The 23,095-nt window shown below is 43.0% G+C and overlaps 1 protein-coding gene across 1 annotated transcript in view; it reads left to right on the top strand.

Annotated features, from left to right (window-relative positions):
• Window positions 1–10,330, top strand: part of SLC1A2 (solute carrier family 1 member 2) — a 48,936-nt gene extending 38,606 nt beyond the window's left edge. The window contains exons 9-10 of the mRNA XM_035012568.1: window positions 5,604–5,835; window positions 9,013–10,330. Of these exons, the coding sequence (XP_034868459.1) occupies window positions 5,604–5,835; window positions 9,013–9,084 (304 nt within the window). The 3' untranslated portion in view covers window positions 9,085–10,330. The remainder of the gene's footprint in view (window positions 1–5,603; window positions 5,836–9,012) is intronic.
• The last annotated feature ends 12,765 nt before the right edge of the window (window positions 10,331–23,095 follow it).

Raw genomic sequence — 23,095 nt, 5'->3', positions numbered from 1 at the left:
CCTCCCTCTACATCTTGCCCTGGCCCAAACTTCTCACCACCAAGACAGCCAGCCAGACATCTGCTGCACAAAAGACAGTTGTCTTTCTAGACTTTATCTGCCCTCTTTAACAATCCATCCCTGCCCCTCCTCCCTCACATGCCTGCCCACCCACCTCCCCCAACACTGCCCATGTCATGAACCAGTACCAAATGGTATCAGCACTCAAAGAGCTGATAGTCTAGTAAAGGGGACAGATGCAGTCCAAAATCCCAGCTGAGTTGTGCTAAGTGCAAAAAGAGGAACGCACCAGACTTGGTGGAGGAACAAAAGAGGAAGTGGTCTACTCCCCTTTTCACTTGGACTCCTGATGATAGCGATGGGGAGGTGGAGGCAGAAGGGCCAACTGGGTCCGTGTCTGGCCCTCTGTCAGGCCTTTTATATGCAGAGTTTGGCAGAACACCTCTTAATGACAGGCACTCAGGCCACATTAGCAGTTACTTTCTTCTCAAAAGGCTTGGATGGAGGGATTACTTTCCATAGCTTACAAATGAGAAAGCGGAGGGCGCCTGGGTGGCTCAGTTGGTTAAGCGGCTGCCTTCGGCTCAGGTCATGATCCTGGAGTCCCAGGATCGAGTCCCGCATCGGGCTCCCTGCTCGGCAGGGAGTCTGCTCCCTCTGACCCTCCTCCCTCTCATGCTCTCTGTCTCTCATTCTCTCTCTCTCAAATAAATAAATAAAATCTTTAAAAAAACCAAATGAGAAAGCAGAGCAGGAAAAGCTACGTCCCTTCCCTGCTGGAGCCTGGATCACAATCCAGGCTCCCATCCAAAGCTCACACACTCTTCAGTGCTTCGGTGGGCCCTCCTTCCCTTCTCAACTGCATGTGGCTTTAGCCCTTGGATTCTTCGGGTTGTGCCAGCCTTCTTAGGCCTGGGGCCTCGGGTGATCCCTCTGCCACACTGTGCACCCTGCATTCCAAGAGGCAGACGTGATGGTTTGTGTCTATGAATGCGAAGTTGAATCACGTGAAATTGCCAGTGTTTGGCCTTAGGGAATCACTGAAACGGCAATTTCATATGATTTAGCCCAATACAAGGAGCCAGATGCATTTTGGGTGACCCTGCTCCCTTGGCTCTGTTATTTCATGAGAACCGGGACTTTCAGACAATTCTGACACCCTCCTGCCAGAGGATTTAGATCAAGAGATAGAGAAGAGAGAGAGAGGACCTTGGCAATTGCCTTTCTCCCAGGGAACCAGACCAGGTGCCTCAGGGTGACTAATGCAAGACCCTCTCTCATCTTTGGTTCCTGGTGGCCCCAGAGCTATGACGTCTGTGGTGGATCCCGTTCAGTGAGAGATTCTAACCTCACCTCTGTCTCCTTTTCACAGTTCTCACACACAGTGTCCAGACTCAAGGATAGCACCAAGCACTCTAAAATGCTTTTTACCAAGTAGCCTTGAAGTACTTGAGGTCAGCAGGGTTTCCTGAACAGTCAGGGCTGGTTGTGAGACAAAATGAAAGTATTTGCCTGTTGGAGAAATTTCCACATGTGAACCGTAAACTCCCATATCCTGCTTTTGGCCAGACTTGGGCTTCCCCGGAGTTGGTCAGACATTCCCCTGGTGGCCTCAGCAGCAAACCAAAAATTCTGTCTCCCGTCTCCCCTCATCTTCCCTTCCCTCCCTTCACCTTCTCAGTCAGCTGTCTTGAATAAGTTGATAACAAATAATGTCGCCACTTAATCTTTCTCCTTCAATTTTCTATCCCTGGTGAGGCGGCTTCTCTCTCTGTCTCTGGCTTTTAACTGCCCTGGCTGGATCAGTAGTGGCCCCTCTGTCGCTAAAACCAGGGGCACTTTTTCTCTTCTTACCTGACCTCTAGGCAGTAATTGGCATTGTCCACCACACCCTTATTTTTGAAACATGCTTCCCCCAAACTCTTCCATTTTTCTTCCACCTTTGCAGACTCTTATGCCTGTTCCCATTCCTTAAATGTTGGTCACCCTCGGGGTCCTAGACAAGACTGTCTCCTCTTCTCACTCTCCATTCTCTCCAAGGATGAACCAAACACACCGGTGGCAGCCACCCATCGCCGCTTTAGGTGTCGACTCCTAACTCACTATGTGCAGCCCAGTCGTCGCTCCTGATCTTTAGTCCATATTCGCAAGCACTCGTGGACATCTCTATTTTGCTGGCTCCCAAATCTCAGACCCAGTATGTTCAAGCTGACATGAGAACCTTTCTCATCCCAACCTGTCGTATCCCATACGTATGGTGGCACTGTCCACTGATTTCCCAAAATCAGAAGCCTGAGAGGAACCCTTGCCTCTTTTCTCATTTATTCTCTATAACCAATCAGTGCTCAAATCCTGTAATTCTGTCTCATAACCTTCCAGCACATCTTCACTAAGTGGATTTTGCTCTTTCAGCCTTATCCTTCTTCAGACCATCCTTCATACTGGAACAAGCATGGTCTTGCTCTTCAGTGGCTCCTCATCACCCTTGGGATAATGCTCTGACTTCTGAACTTGGCTGATAAAGCCATACATGATTTGGTCGGTTCTTACCTTCTGCCTCTCATTACACTCATTTGCCTCCTGAATGCTCTTAGGTGCTCTTATCCCCTCAATTTCACATTATTTATTTCTTCTCTGTAGCTCATTATCTCAGACTTATCTTTGGGACCTAACTTGAGATACTTCTACTCAAGTCTTTCCTGGGGCCCAAGTGTAGAGAAAATGTCCTACCTTCAAAATCCCATAACACCCAGCACTTGTTCCTATTAGAACATTTATCTCACTCTATGGGGGACACAGACAAGTAAAGAGAGTGTGGGTTCTAGGAGGAAGAGGGAGCATAGGAAGGGCCTTTTCTTGTTCTTTGTTGACAGGGCACGGGACATACTGCCCTGCACACACTAAGATGCTCATTGTATGAATGAATGAACTAACAAAGAGCTCAGCAAGTATTAGAGTCTGTGTTCTCTTCTTATTTCTACATAGCCATTTGGATGCTCATGTGCTCCTGCGATCTTTAATGAGTACTTAAGGTGTGCTGAATATTTCTCTCATTTTATTTAACCCTCACAATATCCTGTGAGGTCAGGATTAGCCCCATTCCATATTTCATGCTCAGGTGAGAGGTGATTTTCTCTAGGTAAGAGAGTCAGAAGATCTGGGTTAGGGTTCTAGTCCTAAGTCCAGGGCCCTTCCCATCTTGATTTTGGTGTCAAACATCAGTATGGTTTGATTCTGCCCATTTCCGTCTTCCATTCATTCCTGGCCTGATATCTGTTTCCTCTGGTCAGAGTTCATTTTCAAATTCAAGGAAGTCTGAGGGTATGGAAGAGATATTCTATTCCAAAAACTTGGTTCAGTGGCTGCTCTGGAGAGTTGGGATTTGATGTCAGAAAAGGTCAAGGGTGGAGGAAACAAGAGTTTGTAAACTTATATCACCCATTTGGGTGGCAATGGATTTATTAAACTGAAAATGTCATTAACCCTTGAGCATAGTATCTTGTGCTTTCCCCCACATGATGGGGGTATGAGTGATAGCTATTCCCCAAAGGGAAAGGAGCCAGCATATAATGAATATTCAGTATGGGTCAGGAACTCGTTTTATCTGCTTGAAATCCTATAAAATAGGTATTTTGCCTGCATGAGAAAAATTCTGGTAGAGGAAGTGACCGAGGTTATACAGTTAGTAAGTGGCTGAGCTAGTTTCAGAATCAGAGCTGCCTGGCTCCCAGGCACTTTGCATCATGTGGCAGACGGTGGGTTCTGGAGGCACACTGCCTGTGCTCGAATTTGGTTCTATGACTTTATTAGGATGTGTAACTTTACGAAGCCACTTAATCTCTCCAGACTTCAGAGTTTTCATTTCTTAAGTGTAGGATAATAATACTTCTTATAGGTTGTGGAGAGGATTAAACAAGGTAATATCTGTAAAGCATATTCCTATACATATTTTGTGAGCTCTTGCTAAATGTCTCAGAGAATTCTGTGCTGAGCACTTTGTTATCTTATTTAATCTTTGCAATAACCCAGTGTTGTGGACATTTTTACTATTTTGATCTTACAGATGAGGCCACTAAGGCTCACAGTTAAATGTTAAGTATGATCAGCGTTGTCCAACAAGTAGAAGAAAAAGCTAGCATTTGAATCCAAGTCACGCTGTCTCCAGAGTCCATATTTTTTCTTAACTATCATCATCCCCTTCCACTGGGGCTTCTTACCAATCTCGGCTTCAGGTGCCTAATTTTGTGGAGGACCTCAAGAGCCAGTCTTCATTCACGTACAGACTTTATCGCCCTGAGGCAGATTCGCCAAAGCAGAAGGGAAGAGAGTAGCATTCTTAGATGGAGATATGCCCCTGAGAGTTGAAGGGTTCTGATCTTTATTTTTGCATGGGGAACATCTTCCCACTTGAAACCAGAGGCTAGCTGGCTCACAAGCTCACAGGCCAGACTCCTCCTGGTGCAGCTTCATTTCTTTAATGAGAAATAGATTTAATAGTAGCAACTAGAATTTATGTTAGGCCTTTGTTCTAAGAACCAATTAAGACTTCCACTTTGCCTTGAACTAATTCTAATATCCTTATATATTTTTTTGAATTCAAGGCTAGAGTGTCCTGGACTAAGATGTCTTAGCAATATTTTTGCCTAAATTCTTTCTTTTTTAGAGAAAAGATTTTGATTTTCCAGCATCCTTCTCTCTCAGACTTCGAGTATCCCATACACATGGTTAAAAGGACTCTTCACACCAATTTGTACTAATGGACAAGAGAACACAACTTACTCCTAACAACTTAGTTTTCCCAGTGCTGACTTTCTAAGAAGGAGAGTTCTGGACCATCTGGTTTTTTCAAATCAGAACTTGGGAAACAAGATTTGAGGAAGGGTTTTTCCTGACACTTCCTGATTCAAGAGGGACTCTGGAAGATTTAATTTTTTTAGGTTACCAGAGAGAGCCTGACGAAGTGTTCTGGTTTTTCCAGGACACACAGTCACTGCACATATTGGTCAGGGAGAAAATTGTGGCTGTGTGTCTTATCCCTCAGCTGTGTCCATGTATATGTTGGTGTTGGGGGAAGAGTGAGGTGCAGAGGGAAATGCAGTGTCAGTATGAATCCTTACGAAGAGATGAATTCTCTATTACAGGAGAATTCATAGGTAGAATGAATAAGTAACATGAGTGGAGGTAATCTGGAGTCTTTGAAGAATGGTTTAAATCAAGAGGAATTGTTGAACACAGCTCGCAGTGTCTGGAGCCTGGGTGCTAATTCTGAGATCTGAGAACAATTTCCCTCCAATTCTTCCTTCTCTCCTTTTTCTTTGTTGTTTTTTATTGGGTTTTTATCATCTATCAGACGTTCTGCTAAGCCCTTTATGTACATGATCTCATTTAATTTTCACACAAGCTGATGAGAGAAGTATGATTGTTACCTCCAATTGACCAACAAGGAAATCAAGGCTTGTAAAGATTAAGTAACTTGCCCCAGCTCAGGAAGAGGGAAAAGTAGAGCCAGAACTCAATCCCAGGTTTCCCTGGCTCTAGACCTTGACCTCTCGACCTCCATGTCACTGCTTCTTCACTAAACGTTTTCTGTTCTTTGTTCCCAGGGACAGGATGAGAACTTCAGTCAATGTTGTGGGGGACTCTTTTGGGGCTGGGATTGTCTATCACCTCTCCAAGTCTGAGCTGGATACCATTGACTCCCAGCATCGAGTGCACGAAGATATTGAAATGACCAAGACTCATTCCATTTATGATGACGTGAAGAACCATAGGGAAAGCAACTCTAATCAATGTGTCTATGCTGCACACAACTCTGTCATAGTAGATGAGTGCAAGGTACCTTTCCCATTCATGGATATTGAGACCTGTATATAATAGTGCATGCTCTGTTTCCTAAGACAAGCACAAAAATCCCTGCATGTATTATTGTCACATTTATTTCTCTGAAAGATTGTGTAACCCAAGCTTCTGTGCGTCCCAGATCATCTAACTCTGTGTCTAACGTGGCAGGAAATCATCAAGTCTAACAGTGAGAGAGCCAATCAGTTGCTTGGTTCGTCCATGTGATGTTCGACCAGAACAGTCATTCTGATCCCCCCATCCAACCACTCCACAAATTTGATTGGTTTTCTTGAACATTTTTCCGAAAAATTTGGTTTCTAAGGCTTCGCTGGATTTCAAATATTCTATTCCTTGAATGAAACACCAAGAGAAATACCCAGAATCACTTCATTTACGTAGCATAACTATTCCTTCTTGCTGTGTATTACATATTGGTAAAAAATATGCCCACCCAACTTTGCGCAACTATCTTTCTCTTAATTATTTTTGTGAGAAGGTGAGTTTTGAACTGGCAGTCACTTTGCCACAAGAATGGGGAAGCTATTTCAAGTAAAGGATAACTATCCTTCAGGACAATTATCCATAGACACTACATTTCCTACAGTGGCAGCACCATCTTTCCTGAAGCATGGGTGTTCTGGACTCTTTCACAAGCTGCTGGGTGCTAAGTCTTCAAGCTTGATGGGCTCTGTCTAGCCTTCATTGTAACTAACTTGACATTTTCAAAGACAGAGTGTCATGACCAGAGTGAAGCAAACTTGGAGAAACCCTGGCAGGTGAGCAGAATCAACTCCGGGGGTTGGGTTACTAATATGGTTCCAGGCAGCAACTGAGGGCAAGCTGTACCCCATACAGATTTCTGATACCTTTTTGACTCCTGTTGACAAGATCTCATTTAATAGTTAATTTCTTCCTGGGTTACTTCTGGGTCATTCCAAATATACACCATGGCTTCTGCCAGACAATTAAGGGTAACATAGAAGTGATTTTCTTTACTGGACTGTAACATAGATCCAGAAGTCTAATGGACCAACAACAGTCTTCTGCTCATCCCCTCTCTATCAGGTACATGTGTGGATGAGCCAAGGCTCTGGTACAAATTAAGGAAGGACTCACGCATCAAGAGACAACTGCAAAAATTAATTGACTCAGTGAAAATGTTTCGAATTATTAGAAATTCAGATGTATCTAAAGCACATATTCCACTCTCCTGGAAAGTTAGTGTTTCCCACATCTGAACAAATGTGCTGGATTATTCCCCATCAAAATGTTAGTTTGGGTCAACAAGGGTCCATATTCCCGTGGAATGGCTTTATGTTCTATTTAACAAGTATTTATTGTGTGCCTTGCGGGGTTTAGCTGAGCACTGCCATCTCATTCCTGTGACCTCCTATATTTTGATCATTCATCAAATGTTTATTGAGTGCTCATGATCTGCAAAGCCATGAAATGGGCGTGGGAGGACAGCAAAGTGCATGTCTAATTTTGTAGTCAAGATAAGGCTTAAACCTTCTGGTCCATTCTCCGTCTCACTGTTTTTAAACACCAAGATGGGAGATATCAATACTTCCTGCCAGGCTCCCTCTCCTTTTCTATTACCCAGGTGGTTGGAGGAGAGAGAGATGGGATGGACTGGGGAGTGGAGCCCCAGCTTCCTTGAACCCAGCCAGAAAAAAAACGAAATGCTAAAAAAAAAAAAAAGAGAGAGAGAGAAAGGAAGGAAGGAAGGAAGGAAGAAAAGAAAGAAAAGAAAGAAAAGAAAGAAAGCTGCTGTCCCGGCCACTTTGGAAACACGGGCCCCAGTATTCAACCATGATGACAACACAGGGCACCACCCCCAGGTGCTGTCTGGTGTTCCAGAGGCACCTCAACGTGATTTATAATTTTGCACAGCTATTGATCTGGTTCATCACTCAAAGCCAAACAGGCACATTCAAGGTCGGAGTGAATAGGCAGCTTTCTCTGGGCAGACACTTTGTTCCTGGTGGTCTTTCCTGACAGTTCACCGAAGGGGAAACAAATTTGCTGCAGCTCTGGTCAAAATGTTAACCACTTCAAGCATCGTGGCATCGCGTTGGCCTCTTCTGTTTTCAAACTCTTTCCTTTGTCATCATAGTTTGACGTTATGCTTGAACTTTTCAATTTTAATCAGAGTAACTGCACGTGGGGTGGTCATGGCTTGTTGCATGGTCTTTCTAGAAAAATATGGGGGCTGCTGGGGATCAGAGGAGGAATGAGTAGCTTTTATTTTCATGCACCTGGTTCAGTTGTCTGTCCCTAGCATGTTATATGTGTTCCTAATGCATGCGTTTCACTTCCACTCGGGTAAGAAGAAGGTCAGATTTCTTTCAAACATTGCTGCATTTGTCATGTCTCCATATCCTAATGCTTCCATAAATCCAGTCTCTCCATTATGTGGAATATCAGTCGTGGGTTTAAGTTTGCACATGACGTTGAGGACAGACAGATGGAAGGTAAGCTAGGAAACAATTTAGAAGTGGAGGGGTACACCTCCCGTTCGGTGTAAGGGTTCAGTTCACTTAGAGCCAGGGAAGCCCTAATATAGACAGGCTGGTGGTGAGACCTGATTATGAAATGTCTGCACTGAAATCATTTAGGTATGCTTGTCACTGACCTCTGGCTTTTAATCCTTTCTTTTCTTTTTCATGTTTAAAGCCTGGATAGCTTATGTGGTATCCAGACCCTCACGATTTCTGATTTTGCAATTGGGCATGTATAAGCCGACTTGGCCTCCTTGGAACTGAACCTTCCACACGCATGTGTAGAACTAGCTGTTGAGTTCTGGGGGGTTTTCTCTGGCTGTTGGGAGTAGCACAAGGACACTGTTTTGTTAAGGACTGCATTCTACGTGATGGGTCTGTGTGTAGCTTGACACGCCCACAACCCTAAAAGCATAGTAGACGTTATCCCCCAAACAGCAAACTGTCTCTAGCTCCTCAGTACTCCCCAAGGCAAATGTGGACTTTTCAGTATTTATAAATCTGTGTTGAAAAGCAAGATGGACTCCAAATCCGTTGGGAAAGAATGATGTTTAAAACTAATGTGGAAGTCATGTAGCCTAACTTGGATCTGGTGCTCCTCCGCATAACCCGGGGGGTGGTTTTCAGATTTGTGGCCTGTTAGCTGGATGCTGATGATAATTATTTTCAGGTGACTCTGGCAGCCAACGGAAAGTCCGCCGACTGCGGCGTTGAGGAAGAACCGTGGAAACGTGAAAAATAAGGATATGACTCTCAGCAAATTTTTGAGCAAACTCCCCAGCATATCTTATGGTAAAAAGAGAATATAAACAAGCTGTCTTTAAAAAGGAAAAAAAAGTGCACCTATTTCTGTGTTTACTTAATCTGCTAGCCAAGGCTTCGAGGATCTGTTGTGAGTCAGTGATAGGCGCGGTGCTGTGTCTTTGCCAAGTGATGCTTTGTAACTGCCTCATTTTCTCACCTGTATTATTGTCTGAACGGAGATTGCTGGAGGAATCAGTTTGGATTGAAGACACATTCTTGCCAGCTCCCCTTTGCTCTCTAAATGCAGAGCCTCGGAAGCTCTTTTCCCAGGGGACATGACTAAAGCGATGTGGTACACTCTGGGGACTTGGGATAAAGAGCAGACACTCAGTGTGTGATTCCTTCAAGTGTTCTCCATGCTTCTGCTTTGTTATGCACAAGAGATTCTGTTAGAAGCCCCTAGACGTAATTCTCTTGAAATGTCTTGTAGAGTTTGCCCATGGGTTGATTAAAAGCAATTCCTTGTCTTCGGGAACTCAGAATCTATCTTCTGTATACTCTTTCAACTAAATATTTCAAAGAGGATGGTAGTGGGAACCGTGTTCTTCAAGGCAGCTGATTACGGAACCCACTGAGTTTCTGCTCTGCCCTATCCAGTCTGGGGAAATAATCACTGAAATTTCAAAGTAGGTTTCATAATTTGCTCTCAATTTGATAATGGATTAGGATGTAATTTGCATATGGCCGCTGTACATATTGACAAAAGTAAGAGAGCACAACCAACGTAAACTTTAACCAGATTCAAATATTCAAATTCGTTTGTGTTTGGTTTGCATTCACCTGGCATAGTGAAATCAAGTGAGATGATTTGATTGATGCTTTACTTTCTTTGTTTCAGCCGTAAAATTCTTCTTTGGACTTCTAACAAAAAAAAAAGGAGATTTTTTTAATCAGCAAATTATTTTAGTTACAGTCTCATTAACCTAGAAGGCCGAATCATTCGACTCTCCTCACACGTGGAGGACAGTTACATTGGCTGCGCCTCTTAATACCGTCTCTCGATAAAAAACAAAACATCGTCATTGATCTAACATGTAGAAAGCTTTCTGTTGTATTCTCTCAAAGCACCTAAAACTACTTACGGGGCACAGTTGAAAGCAGAGCCAATCTGCTTCCCAGTCTTCTCTTTAGTAAGGAACAGAAAACAAACGTGCAAAATCCTATAAAGGTGACATTCCCATGGCAAAGTCAAGGCAGCCTTGAGCCACGAAATGGGAGCAAATGATGGCTCCTCACAACTTCACAGATGGCGTCTTCAAGGCTGTCATGGTTTGAGGGAGTAAATAATATAAGTGGATTAGCACCGTGCCTTGTATACCATTGGCACCCAGTGAATCCTGATGATGGATTGTGCAAACTAAACTTGTCAGTTTCTCTACTATCATTTTCTGTTGAATAACTCACAGTATTTTCCTAAGGTTGCGGGCTTTGGGAGTTTGCTGGTAACTTGAACATGAATCACTGAGAAATAAGTACATTTGACTGGCTGCGAGGAGCGTGTAGAACCTTGGTCCACACGTAGGAGTCAGGTGGTCATCAGAGACCAGCAGATGGGTGCTGGGGTACACACTAATAGTCGTAGGGTCCAAATGTTCTGAGAAGAGGTCATGTATATAGGCATCACATGCCCTTTTTTACCTATTCTTGGTGACTTCTCTTCCAAACCAGACACCTTTGGAACATGCAAGAGACCTAAGATTCCAATTGCTTTTGTCTCTCAAACCCTTGTTATTTTTAGATAAGGATCACTGTTGAGCAGCATTAAGCAGCTTTTTGCCTTTTTTTTTTTTTTTAAATATTATTGGTCTTCATTTTCATTAGATGGACAGTTAATTGGGTCACCAAGGACGTGCTGAAATGTAGTAGTGGACAATGCATCCTTTACAGCAGATATTATGGGTCAAGGGGACAGTTCCTGGATTTAGCTGTGAAACTGTTATGGATTGTCTTTAAGTGGTGCTCCCAAGAGCTTTATGACGGTAGAGAGAAGGATCTAGGCAAGGCACTGAGGAGTTTGTGGGCTTCGCTGTTTAAGGCCAGCTTAGCACTTGTACACGCTGACATGTTTCTCAAAAGAGTGGTCTTGGGATCGTCTTCCCAAGACTCCGCCTCAATGTCTTCCTGCTTTGCTTTGTCTTCCTAGTTATCCTATAAATATATAAGGGGACGATGTGTTCAGAAGAAACAAGATGTACAGCTTAACAAAACAGGTTTTTCTGGTGTAGACTACCTGTAATACGTTTCATGAGAACGTACTTAGGAAATCACTTTCATCTGGAAATTCACATCATATTTAAACTGAATAATCTGTCAAATTCAGGACTAACCTGAAAATCCAGGATGTATGTAGAGCTGACGTATGACTGTGTTCTCTATTTTTTAGATCTCATTCATTCTTCTTATGCCATGCCCATTTGGGCTTCCCTTGGCCAGCATGAATGCCATAAACAGAACAAACAGATCCAGAGTATACCTCTAAGAACCTTTTTCTAAATAAGATACGTATAATCTTTCCGTTATATGCACAGATTTATATTAATAGGTTCAACACAGATATAAATGCTTGTAACAGTTCATTAATATTTGACGATGCATAAGTTATATACAGACACAAGAGGCCAGATCCATACACCGCAACCCATAAGGTCTGTAAGTCAGGTCTTTGGCAACACCATTTTGTTACAGACTCATTCACTCTTTTTAGGAATCCGAATCATTTTGAGAGAAAATCAACTGAACAGACTTTCATCCTCCCCTTTATAATTTTTGCCCCCTGGGAAACCCAAGTAGAATTACCATTTGATTACCAACTACAATTCAATGAGCTAAATCCAGTCAGCAGGAAGAATGGCTTATCTCTCAAGCTAAGGCTTTACCTTAGGTCTTTGAGGATGTGCCTCCCGTGCAGAGCATCACAGAATCAAGGCAATCATCTAGATCATATAGATCTTCAATAAAGGTCTTCAGGTAATAAGATCTGAACCAAGTAGATGCCAGATTCAATTCTTTATTTCCTGTTGGGTGTGGAAACACAGCCCGTAGTCTCATTGCCTGAAGAAGTTACCTTGTCCCGTAAAAGAAAAGTATTAGCTTCTCCTCTGCAACTATTGGTCAGCCGAAAGAAAGGGTGCCAGATGCCTCACTCCTGGATTTAGAGTGGTGGAAACTGAGAAGGGCTTAGGGGAAATTCAGTTTATGGGGAGATGTATTCCTGGGAGGAAATATCAGGAATCCCAATGACTGAGTAGCTGGCCTCAGGTCATTTCCAACCTTGCATGGGGAAGTATGTCACTTGCAAGCATATCTAGTCAAGAAACCCTTCCGGAGTTGGATAACTCATCTACTGGCTCCCTGAAAGGAAACCCAGTCCTGCCATGTTTTTGCAAATACCACACTTCCTTTGGTTCTCAGGAGCAAACGTTATGGTACAGTGTTGTACTTTTGTCAGAATCAAGGAATCTGTCTGTGCTATAGTTTCCCATGAAATACGGCAGTAAGTCCAAATCAGTACACACACGCTCAGAGAGAATTTTTCCATGGTTCAGACTTTTGATGAGAAGGTCTTTGCAGCTCTTGCTTGGCTTGATGGCCAAAAGGGCTCAGCACTTAAAACCCAAGGGAGGTGGCTCTTCTTCCCTGCTTTTTGAGTCTTGGGGCCATACAGTTGTCTAGGTTGCTGGTATCGCTTTCCTTATTCTCCAAATAAATTCATTCCAAGGCAAGAAAAAGGACCAATGAGATTTTTTTCAGTTATTGTAATACGCACTCTTGGACTATTAGGGTCACGCTAAGTGTACACTTTGTCCCCTTCACCTATTTTGCCCATCCCCCCCACTCACTTCTCCTCTGGCAACCAGCAGTTTGTTCTCTGTATTCAAGAGTCTGGCTTTTTCATTTGCCTCTTTTTATCTTTGTTCCTTTGTTTTGTTTCTTAAATTCCACATATGAGTGAAATCATCTGGTATTTGTTTCTCTCTGATGGGCTTATTTCACTTAGCTTTATATCTCCTCTAAAGATTAAGTTTAAGCAAAGAGCCTGAAGGAATTCTGAAATGAGAGTTTTATACATCTAGCTGCCAGAGATTAACAGCCTCAGTATCTCTGGTACTGAAATCTAGAATAAGGGCCACCGAGTGCCAACCTGGGCAGGCGCTATAGGCAGACTGTTCTCCTTAGGTGAAGCGAGTCCAAAGCTGCTCATGCTATAGTTGCTTGTGGTTTTCCCAAAAGGAAAACCCAACTGCCCACTCCTCCTTCTCCTTTCTCATTCCACCTGTCATCATTGCTGCTTAAGAGACAATTTAGTAAAAGACCACATGTTAGTGCAAGGGTTGGTTCTAGAAAAGATGACAAGGAATCTTAATCGAATACTATCTCATTTCATAGCCTAACACAGTGAATTCACATAATGACGTAGGGAGGATGAGAAATAATGCCGTTGGGTACAAGAAACATTTGACTTAGACTCTGCCAGCTTTTAGCTGTATAACTTAGATAAGTCGCTTTATGCCCAAGCCTCATTCCTTCCCATATGCAAAGTGAAGGGGTTGGATTAAGTGATTAAAACTCTCTTCGAGCCCTAAGGATCCATGATATTATGATCTCTGCTTTAATTTCTTTTTTTCATAAGAGGCTTACTACTATAAAGTATGACTTGCTTATATTTTAAGTCAGAGTGGCCCACAATAAGGAATAATCAATTTGGATTGTTTTTCATCCCCTTGGGGCAATATTAAATTCAAGCCTCTCTCTTCATTTGATGTTTTACAACAAGCTTGGAAGATGGCCACGTTAATCCATAGTTTGGTGTTTTGGGATACAAACAGACATCCTTTGACAAAACTGCCCTTTTGCCTAACTCACTGTCTTAGTAGAAGTAGCAATTCAGCTCAGAGAAAACTGCTGCCACAGGGGTAGGGCGAGTCCAGAGCCTCACTCAGGGCCTTAGATCATTCCCACTGTAGCAACAGAGCCCACTCTGAACCCAAAACACACAGTTTTCTGCACACCGTCCTAATTGCCAACCCAGTACGGGAATCTGGGAGTCTTTGGCAAATAAACTTGAACACTCTTAGGAAATTTGGTGCAAGACTTACACGGTAACAGCAACTGTCTGTCAATACCTTCCCTCCCTGCTTATACACAGACATGCACAGCCGAGCACAAGCGGCTGAGCCTGGGCCAAGTCCTTTCTCTGCGGTGATACTTGAATTCATTTTCAAATGGTCGTCTTGGTTGGTTTTTATCATGGGCATCCCATCATAGCTATAGAGAAGCTCTACCTTACAAGAGTGGAGTTGTGCTGGTTATCATTGTGCCCTTCCGTGCCTGAGGGGTTTCCAGGGCAGATAAAGTGCATGGTCTGTCTGCAAGGTGCATGCCACCAGCATGGCTTTTGGACACCTTCTTACACTTTCTGGTACTGCTGCAATGGGCCCCTGCTTTCATCCTTGCTCTGAGCCCAAACTCCTGCTAAATATGGAATAGGCTTGGTATTTACTTGATGGCCAGAGAAGCCCCGCTCTTTAGGTTTGGGGAAGCAAGACATAAATGTAGGATGGAAAGGACTGGGTTAGGGTCTTCATTGTTTTTTGTTTGTTTGTTTTTTGAGTGCAGAAGACCCGAAGCAAGGATAGCAAGACAAAGGCTAGTTCTCCACTGACCCATAGAAGAACCTATAGACAAGCAAGAGAAGCCCACAAATTCTTACTTCATTCACTCAGATTATATCCTAAATAATTACTGATTTTTTTTTTTTCCCTATGTCCAGCCTGGTTTCACCTGCCTACCTCCAGACCAAGTACCCATTTTGAGATTTTTAAAGTTCTTCTGATTGTCATACAGGGCCCTTTTGCGCTGAGACTGAACCTGGCTACTGAAACAGACCCACTGCTTTGCACAGTCAACGCATGACCCAGAGCATGGGTCCTCACAGGTCTCCAGTCTCTCTGGAGACACCCCCGATCCCTGGGTGAGTGTTGGAACCTAACAGCTGACTGTGACCCTTGTCGTCATTCCCTGTGGAGACGGGGATGATGCCATCAGAGCCTTGCTCCCTCTGGGGCTCTTGTTTCTCTCCATGGCAACCATTCAGCCTGCCTAGAAATGGCTGTTGCCTCTGGTAGGAGAGAAACACACACATTAGCCGAGGAAGCTGGTCTAGCACAGCTCTGAGGTTTCTCCTCCGCACAGCGAGTCCTCTGAGATGTGTGATCAGGAAGCTGGCCCGCTGGTTGCTTACTTACTACTCCAGGAGAGTAATTTTCCTTACTAGGAACTCAACCTTGGGCATCCAGATCTTTCCATAAATCACCTTAACTTCTCCCTTCTTCCTTCTCCCCCTGGGGAACCTCAGCATTGCATTCCCATGTTGCACAACACACAGATCAGATTATCTGGTCGCTCTAGAGATTTGTATATAAAAGACTACTTTTGTGAGGATTTTTGTATATTGTTTTTCTATTTGTTTTCTACGGCTTAAGGAGAGAACTGGCAAACTGTGAATCTAATTTGATCTTGCTGCCAGCAGATATATTTTGGCTTCCTGGTAAGAACTGATATTACCAGGGACAATCCATTGCCCTTCCATTGCCTGGTGATCAGTATCGCACCCCGCTCACAAATTCCTCCAGCCCAATCTTACGTTCTTTTTTAAACAAATCCCTGGGCTTCTTTGTTATTATTTATAAAGAGCATGAGGAAATGTTTTTATAGTCCTGGATATTATATGTTTAATATTGATTTAGCCTTTAATAATGTTATAGGTCTGTATCTATTCTTCATAAATCACAAAGAACTCAGTGTAGACTGAATTAATCTATTTAGTATCTGTAATTTTGCAGACAGATATTTTCTTACGGTATTTTCTATATAACCACATATGTAGAATTATAACTAATTAGAGCACAAGACATTTCTACAGCAACTTAGAGCTATCAGTTATTTCCTGAGCATATAACCGCATTTGAAAAATTTAAGAATCCAGTCCTTTGCAATGCAATGAACAAAATGACCATAAAGAACAAGGAATCACTTCAATCCCTTAGCTGGTTAAGATATGCATTTAAGCAATTAGTCTTTTAAACTTGAGGAATGGTGCTAATTCCTTATTCCTGACACCAAGCCTTGTTTTTCCTGCTAAGTGTTCAAATTTCACAAAAGTAAGAAGATGAAAAATAAGGTGATAAGAGTGGGATCATTTCTATATCAGAACTTCCCCTGCCTTCCCAATAATTTATGTCCAAATTGGCTTAGGAAAACCTTGAATAGCAGAGCTTGAGAGTGAGTGCTAGGAAGCAAATCAAGACAGATTTGTTGCAGTTCATTCTTGCCAAGCGAATTGGTAGTAAATGTCACATTGTTATGTGAATTGAGCACATATTTTTAAGAAAAAGGTTATTAGTACCAGCTATGAAGCAATACTCTTAGTCACTGGGGCTGGAGGTGGGAGCTTAGAGTCACAATGAAATTGTTTAGAAGAAGCCCAGGTAGATTCTGTCCTCAGGTGAATAACAATCTATGTAATTTTCCCCAAAAGGCAAATCGGTAGCCACTGCAAAGACAAGGGGGTCTTCCTTCTGCCAAACACACTTTCTGATATGGTTGTAGGGCTAGTATTTTTGCCATGTTTTAAAAAGATAGTCAACTCCATAGAAAGTATACTGGTATATATTTGAAGCTGTTCCTCAATAAGCAAACAGATTAGAAGTGCCCTCAACTGGCAATGATTGTATCTGTGATTTTCAAGTACAAGATAGCTGTTCAAAGCATGACGTTCTTGTGTGTATACGGTGACACTTGGTTCACGCATGAAGAACAGTGCCTATGCACTTTGTGTAGCTATAATGTAGGTATCTACGTGTAATTTCAGTGAAATTGGTGTAGAGATGTATTTTAATTTAATTTAAATGTTATTTTTGGCTATTCATCTAAATGCAGTAGACATGTCGATTGGTGTTTTGAAAACCCTTCTTTTCCCTCTTAGATAACTAGTGAATCACTTCTCCTCTTCTTAAATGTGATTTAGGGGTATGTATCAGTGCAGAACTTCTCTATGAATCCTTTGTACCAATGATTGTGTGAAAGTCTGGGTGTCTAGCATCTTTGTAAATACGCAGTTCAGAGCAAGGGAGGGTTGGATGTGTGTCACGATTCTTAGTGAAAGGTCATCTGACGTCTGTCTAATGCCTGGTGATTGCAGCTGTGGAGCTTTTGATGATCTAGGCCTAGGTAGGTTTAGAATGAGGACATTTAGCTACAGCCCTCCTTTGCTTGGTGGATGGGACTCAGAGAGACAAAAGGTTAGTCTGCTTATGTGCATGCTAGCTAGCATCCTGTCCTTAGGTAAAGGTCTGCCTCTCTGGTTGCCAAATACTGATCATGATTCTCATGACTTAGAGGTTCTGAAGAACCTTGTCCCCCTTGGTTTCTCGAGTCAGGTTAACTAACTGCCATGTAGACAAAACCCCACAGAAGCACAGTTCTGGTAGTAAACTGCACGGATGTCCATAGAAAGAGCACTAGAGGCCCAGGAATGGTCAGTATGTAGCTTTGGGGTTGCAGAAAGGCAACTGATGAAGCACAGATCCCACAGACATGAAGGCGTATGACCTCTACCTAATAGGCTCTGTGTGCGTGTTTTGAGTGACTGACAACGAGACCTAACTGATGCAAATATACACTTGCCTCCTAAAACACACATTCTGTCTCATTGTCACTACATGGAATGCTGTAGCATCGAAAGTTCCTGTAACTCCTTTCCTCCTCCGCAAGGACAGAGAAAAATGGCCACGTGCAGTTGGGGACACTGAGTGCCCCTCTCTTCTCACAAAAAGGCGTGAAGCCTGCATGATCCTGTGAGGGCACAGAGCACATTAATTTTTGGTGGCTTCTCCAATGATTGGAGTGAGGGGATACAGATGTTGGAACAGGCACATTTTTCTTGGAAAACGTGGCCTCTTCAACTCCTGTCAGATTCCAGATGGAAACCCCACTGAAAGAAAGCTAGCCTTTAGGCAGGGTCTCCTCTGGAGATGCTTGTGTGTCCAGAATGAAAGATGAGAATAATTGTTTCCCTCAACTTCACAATCCCCATCGGTCTAAAGTCATGTAGCCCAGAGCTTCGATAGCACACAGGCTTTTAAAGACTAATGACTGAAGATAAAAAAAAAACTTCAACTAATTTTGGGGTTATTTCTTCAATATGGTACTAGGAGATGCCTTGTTGGCAACGCACATTTGGGGTAGTTGAGATCTTTCGTTTTCACCTTGAGCTTTCTTACCCTGTGGACTGATTACTGTAACATTTCATGGGTAAAATAACTGGATATTCTTTATATACTGGAAGCAATCTGTGAATCCAATATTTCACTAAGTGTTTTAACTTTTGTGTATATATCTCTCATCAATAAATGTGGATTCTGATTTCTCTTGGTCATTGCCTCTCCTTCAGTTCCCATTTTAAACTAGCGTCGCTTCCATAGTGAGGGTCTCCAGTGTTCCTTTTGGAAAAACTGTGGACTGAAAAGTACAGTGTCCAAATGAATACTTTCCAGAACGCGTGGATATATAGCAGAGTCACATCTTACCTAAAGTTAGTGAGGTGGACAAAAATGGGATGTAATCCAAATTTTCCCTGTGAATCACTTAATGTGGGCTATCTCCCAAATCTCGGGGCTTGATACAAGGTTTACTTCTCAGTCACGTGGAAAGCTCATCACAAGTTGCCTTTGGGGGACTCTGCTGTGAGCCATCTTCACTGAGGGAGTCTGAGAGAGACTTCATATCCATGTTTCTGCAGGTGCCAAATTCAGGAGAAACGGAACATGGCAGATGTTACACTGAGTCTTAAAGCTTCCTCCCAAACGGGGCGCCTGGTGGCTCAGTCGTTAAGCATCTGCCTTCGGCTCAGGTCATGGTCCCAGGGTCCTGGGATCGAGTCCCACATCGGGCTCCCCACTCGGCTGGAAGCCTGCTTCTCCCTCTACCACTCCCCCTGCTTGTTTCTCTCTCTCGCTGTGTCTCTCTCTGTCAAATAAATAAAATATTTTAAAAAAAAAGCTTCCTCCCAAATGTCATGGACCTCACTCCTGTTCATAGTCCAATGACCAGAGCAAGTCACAGGGCTTTACCTAACCTCAAGGGGGCAGGGAAGTGCAAGGGGCCCAGGAAGAAAACTGGAAATAGTTGGTGAATAGCTCTGGTGACTATCAGACCATAAAGAGTCCTTAAATCATTCATAAAGGCTAATATGTGAACAAATCATCTTTCAATACGTCCAACTGCACGTTTTTCTCTAGTACTGGAAAAATCATTGCTATGGAGGTAAGTAGCAAGCATCTGGCAGTCATGTTGTGGAAATAAAATGCATGATCTTCAAAAGTAGGACCGGGCTCAGCATAATGAGATTCTCACACAGTGAAAGGTGTATATATAGGAATGGAGGCCCACCAAGAAAATGGCAGGTTTTTTTGACACGTGGGGCACCCGCATACTGAATAGAATGGTTTAGATTAATTGAATTATTCTCTCTCATTCTTTCTTGGGGGTGAAAGGAAGCAAATATTTTAAATAAGTGAAATAGATAGACGTGATACACCCCAATTCTTTTTATGAATGTCAGGAATTTCTTTAAACTGCTGGTGAAAATGGACATTTCCTTTTAAAACACATTTTTCCTTCTTCCCTGGGAGTCAAGTATATTTCACATCACATCCATCTTCAAAATGTTATTAAAATCTTATTTACAGAAAATATGCTTGTCGGTACGTTTCTGGGCTGCCATTTTGTTTTAAGATAGCAAAGAGCCACAAATCACAGTCAAGGTAAATGTAACACTTTAGTATGGATAGGATTTGTTTGGTCCTTCGAAATAGAACACAAGCAGAGAGAAACTTGACTTTGCTTGCTCAGGGAGTATGATCCCAATGTTCTAATTTCTTACCCTCTCTTCTGGAGCAGAAGCGTTTAATCCATCCATTGTCATCGTGACAGTGTAATGTTGCTTTTACTTACCACTGCAAAAAATATATGTACAAAATTATTATATATTATATACATGTTGCCTATTATATGTAATTATTATAATTAATAATCACTAGAATTATTACTTATTATTATTTTGGGGGTGAGAATAGAGGGAGGAATAATGGACTCAGGGTTACAAGACATGAGTTCTGATCTCCATATAGTCACTAAAGAGTTGAGTAAATGTGGGCAAGTCCCTTTGCAGTTTGGAAGTTATTTTGGCACATGTAAAATTAGGGGTTTGGATGAGATCACTTCTAAGCTTTTGGACTCTGAAATTTACGTGTCAGCCAGGGAAGTCATCATGTATGTATATACATCATGTATGTATGTAGACATGTTTAGATCGAAGTGATAATGCCACATGTCACAGAAGCACAGAACTACGGCGTCACCAATGATTTCCCTTGACCTTGGTTCTCCTCCCTGTCCTGGTGATCTGTTTCACTCCCCAGAGGAAACTGCTCCTAGGAATTGTGTTTATCGTTCCCCTGCTTTTAAAAAATAGTTTTATCTCACAGGTGTGTGTGCCTACACAAGCTTTGCTTATTTGAAGCCTTATAAGAAGGACTACATGCAGTCTTTTTGGACATGTCTCTTCGTTTCCTAACGCTGGGTTTCTGAGTTCATCCGTGTTGTTACAAGTAGCTGGGGCTCATTCATTGTCACTGCTGTATAATGATACGGTGTGGAAAATACGCCACATTTTTGTTATTCATTATCCTGTCAGTGGAGATTTGCCTCATTTCCTAGTTGTTTGTGTGTGTCAGACAGTGCTCCTATGAACATTCTTGTATATAGCTCCTCAGTGTATAACTGAGGAGGCTTTGACATATGTGCTCTTAGATACAATAAAAAAAATGTGTGTGCGCGCGCGTGTGCGTGTGCGTGTGTGTGTGTGTGTGTGTGAGAGAGAGAGAGAGAGATAGTCTATGTTGTGTGTATGTGTGACTGGAAAGTACCTATTCAAATCTTTTATGTGTCCATGGCTCCTTCAATGGGCCCATGTGTGGACCACTGGACCCCCCGATAATCCACACACTGCTGGCTGATTAATGAAGCCCATGTTAGCGGGAATACCGAGAACCAAGTGAAACCAGAACATTTTTAGGAGGGGAATTTAAATTTAAAGCTGAAGCGGGGCGCCTGGGTGGCTCAGTTGGTTAAGCGTCTGCCTTCGGCTCGGGTCATGATCCCAGGGTCCTGGGATTGAGCCCCGCATCAGCTCCCTGCTCAGTGGAGAATCTGCTTCTCCCTCTGCACCTCCCCCTGCTCATGCTCTTTCTGTTTCTCAAATAAATAAATAAAATCTTTAAAAAAAGATTAAAGCTGAAGCGTTCTTTCCTCAGACTCCCATGGTCTGGCCTTTAAACATAGCTCCGATGACCGCTAGACAGGACCCACTAGATCTTTCCTCTCTTCTTTATGCAGTGGGCCCGGCAAGCTCCGCCTGACATCAGCAGGCTGTCTCCTATGATGCGAACTGTTGTTTGAGAGAAGTTACAGGAAGTCACAAGAAAACTCTCCACCTACTCCCCAAAGTCCTAGCAGCCCCTGTAGCGACATGCTCTGGTCCCCCAATGGTGGACTGCAGAACTGTAAAGGGCAGTGTGTCTGAAAAGGGTGGCTGTGAGGCTGCCACCTAAGGAACTGAACTGTCTGGGCACCTCTTCTTCCAGGCACAGTGACATAAACAGGAAGCCAGGACTTTGTTCTTCAAAGAGCCACAGGTGACAGAAGGTTCAGGCACCTCCAGCAAAGCTTTCATGAGGACAGGAAGGCATGGGTGGAGATGCCCACATGCTTGATGTGGGCTGTGCAAGAACAGAAGAATGTGGAGTCCCTGGAAAAAATGCAAATTTTTTAGCTTAATACTTTTCTTCCCAGTAGTTTTTAAAGTTCAGTTCATTCATCCTCCCACTGAGGCAGCGAGAGGCAAGAGTTAATTCCTGTGTCACTGTAAGAAAAACTGAGCCACAGAGGCAGGCTTCAATTCAGGAGTGTTGGTTGGGTCCACGTCGCTTGCCCAAAAAGAGCATAAAGAGCATAAAACCGTCCAACATAAATACCGTTCTTGCAAACATTTAAAAGCAACAACTTTAAATGCTTATGAATTCCATAAATCAGACAAACCGTTATCGTGTCTCCTCCTCCCTCCCCCCGCCCATGCTCTCTCTTTATCAGGTCAGAATGAATGCACAAAACCCCAACATCTATTTTGGTCAGTGATTTGGGGTAATCAGATATTAGCCTTCCAAATATTGTCTGGAAAAATCTAGTGGCCTCCAGTGAAGGAAAAAAGGACAAATATAGAACTGCAGTCGTCTGTAGTGGACTCCTTTTGTTGCATGACTTGGTTCTCCTGGAATTCTCCAGTGGCCTCTGTCACTTCTCAGATGGTTTCCAGGCCTGGATAACATACTGCTCATGGAGGGAGGGGCCCTGGAATTTCCAAATTGCCTTCATCTGAATGAAAAGTTCAGCTGGAATGCAGTGTCCCTTCTCCAGTTGCTTCTCTCCTCATCCCAAACTTTCCCCTCATCTTGGTGAAGAAGACAGAGATCATGCAGAACTATACGGCCAGAAAGGACCTCAGAGGGCAAATATTTGAAGGATAGCCATGCCTTTCGCAGATGAGGAAAATGACCCCCTCATTTAAAATGAACTACAGGTAATGCAATGGCAACCCAAGATTAAATCCTGGTTCTCTACCTCTTCTAGCAACGAGCAATGGATTGTTTATTTAGCCTCCCTTCTTCATCTATGGAATGGGGCTAGTCATGCCCATTAAATAGGGGATCTAATGACAGGACATCCACAAAGTAGTTAACATAGTACTTGACCCACCAATGATAGCTATCACCATCATCATCACCATCACCATCATCGTCACCATCACCATCATCGTCACCATCACCATCATC

This window comes from Mirounga leonina, unplaced genomic scaffold, assembly GCF_011800145.1.
Source record: "Mirounga leonina isolate KUSES-001 unplaced genomic scaffold, KU_Mleo_1.0 Mir_166, whole genome shotgun sequence".
Lineage (NCBI taxonomy): Eukaryota > Metazoa > Chordata > Mammalia > Carnivora > Phocidae > Mirounga > Mirounga leonina.
This window is presented reverse-complemented; position numbering and strand designations above follow the sequence as displayed.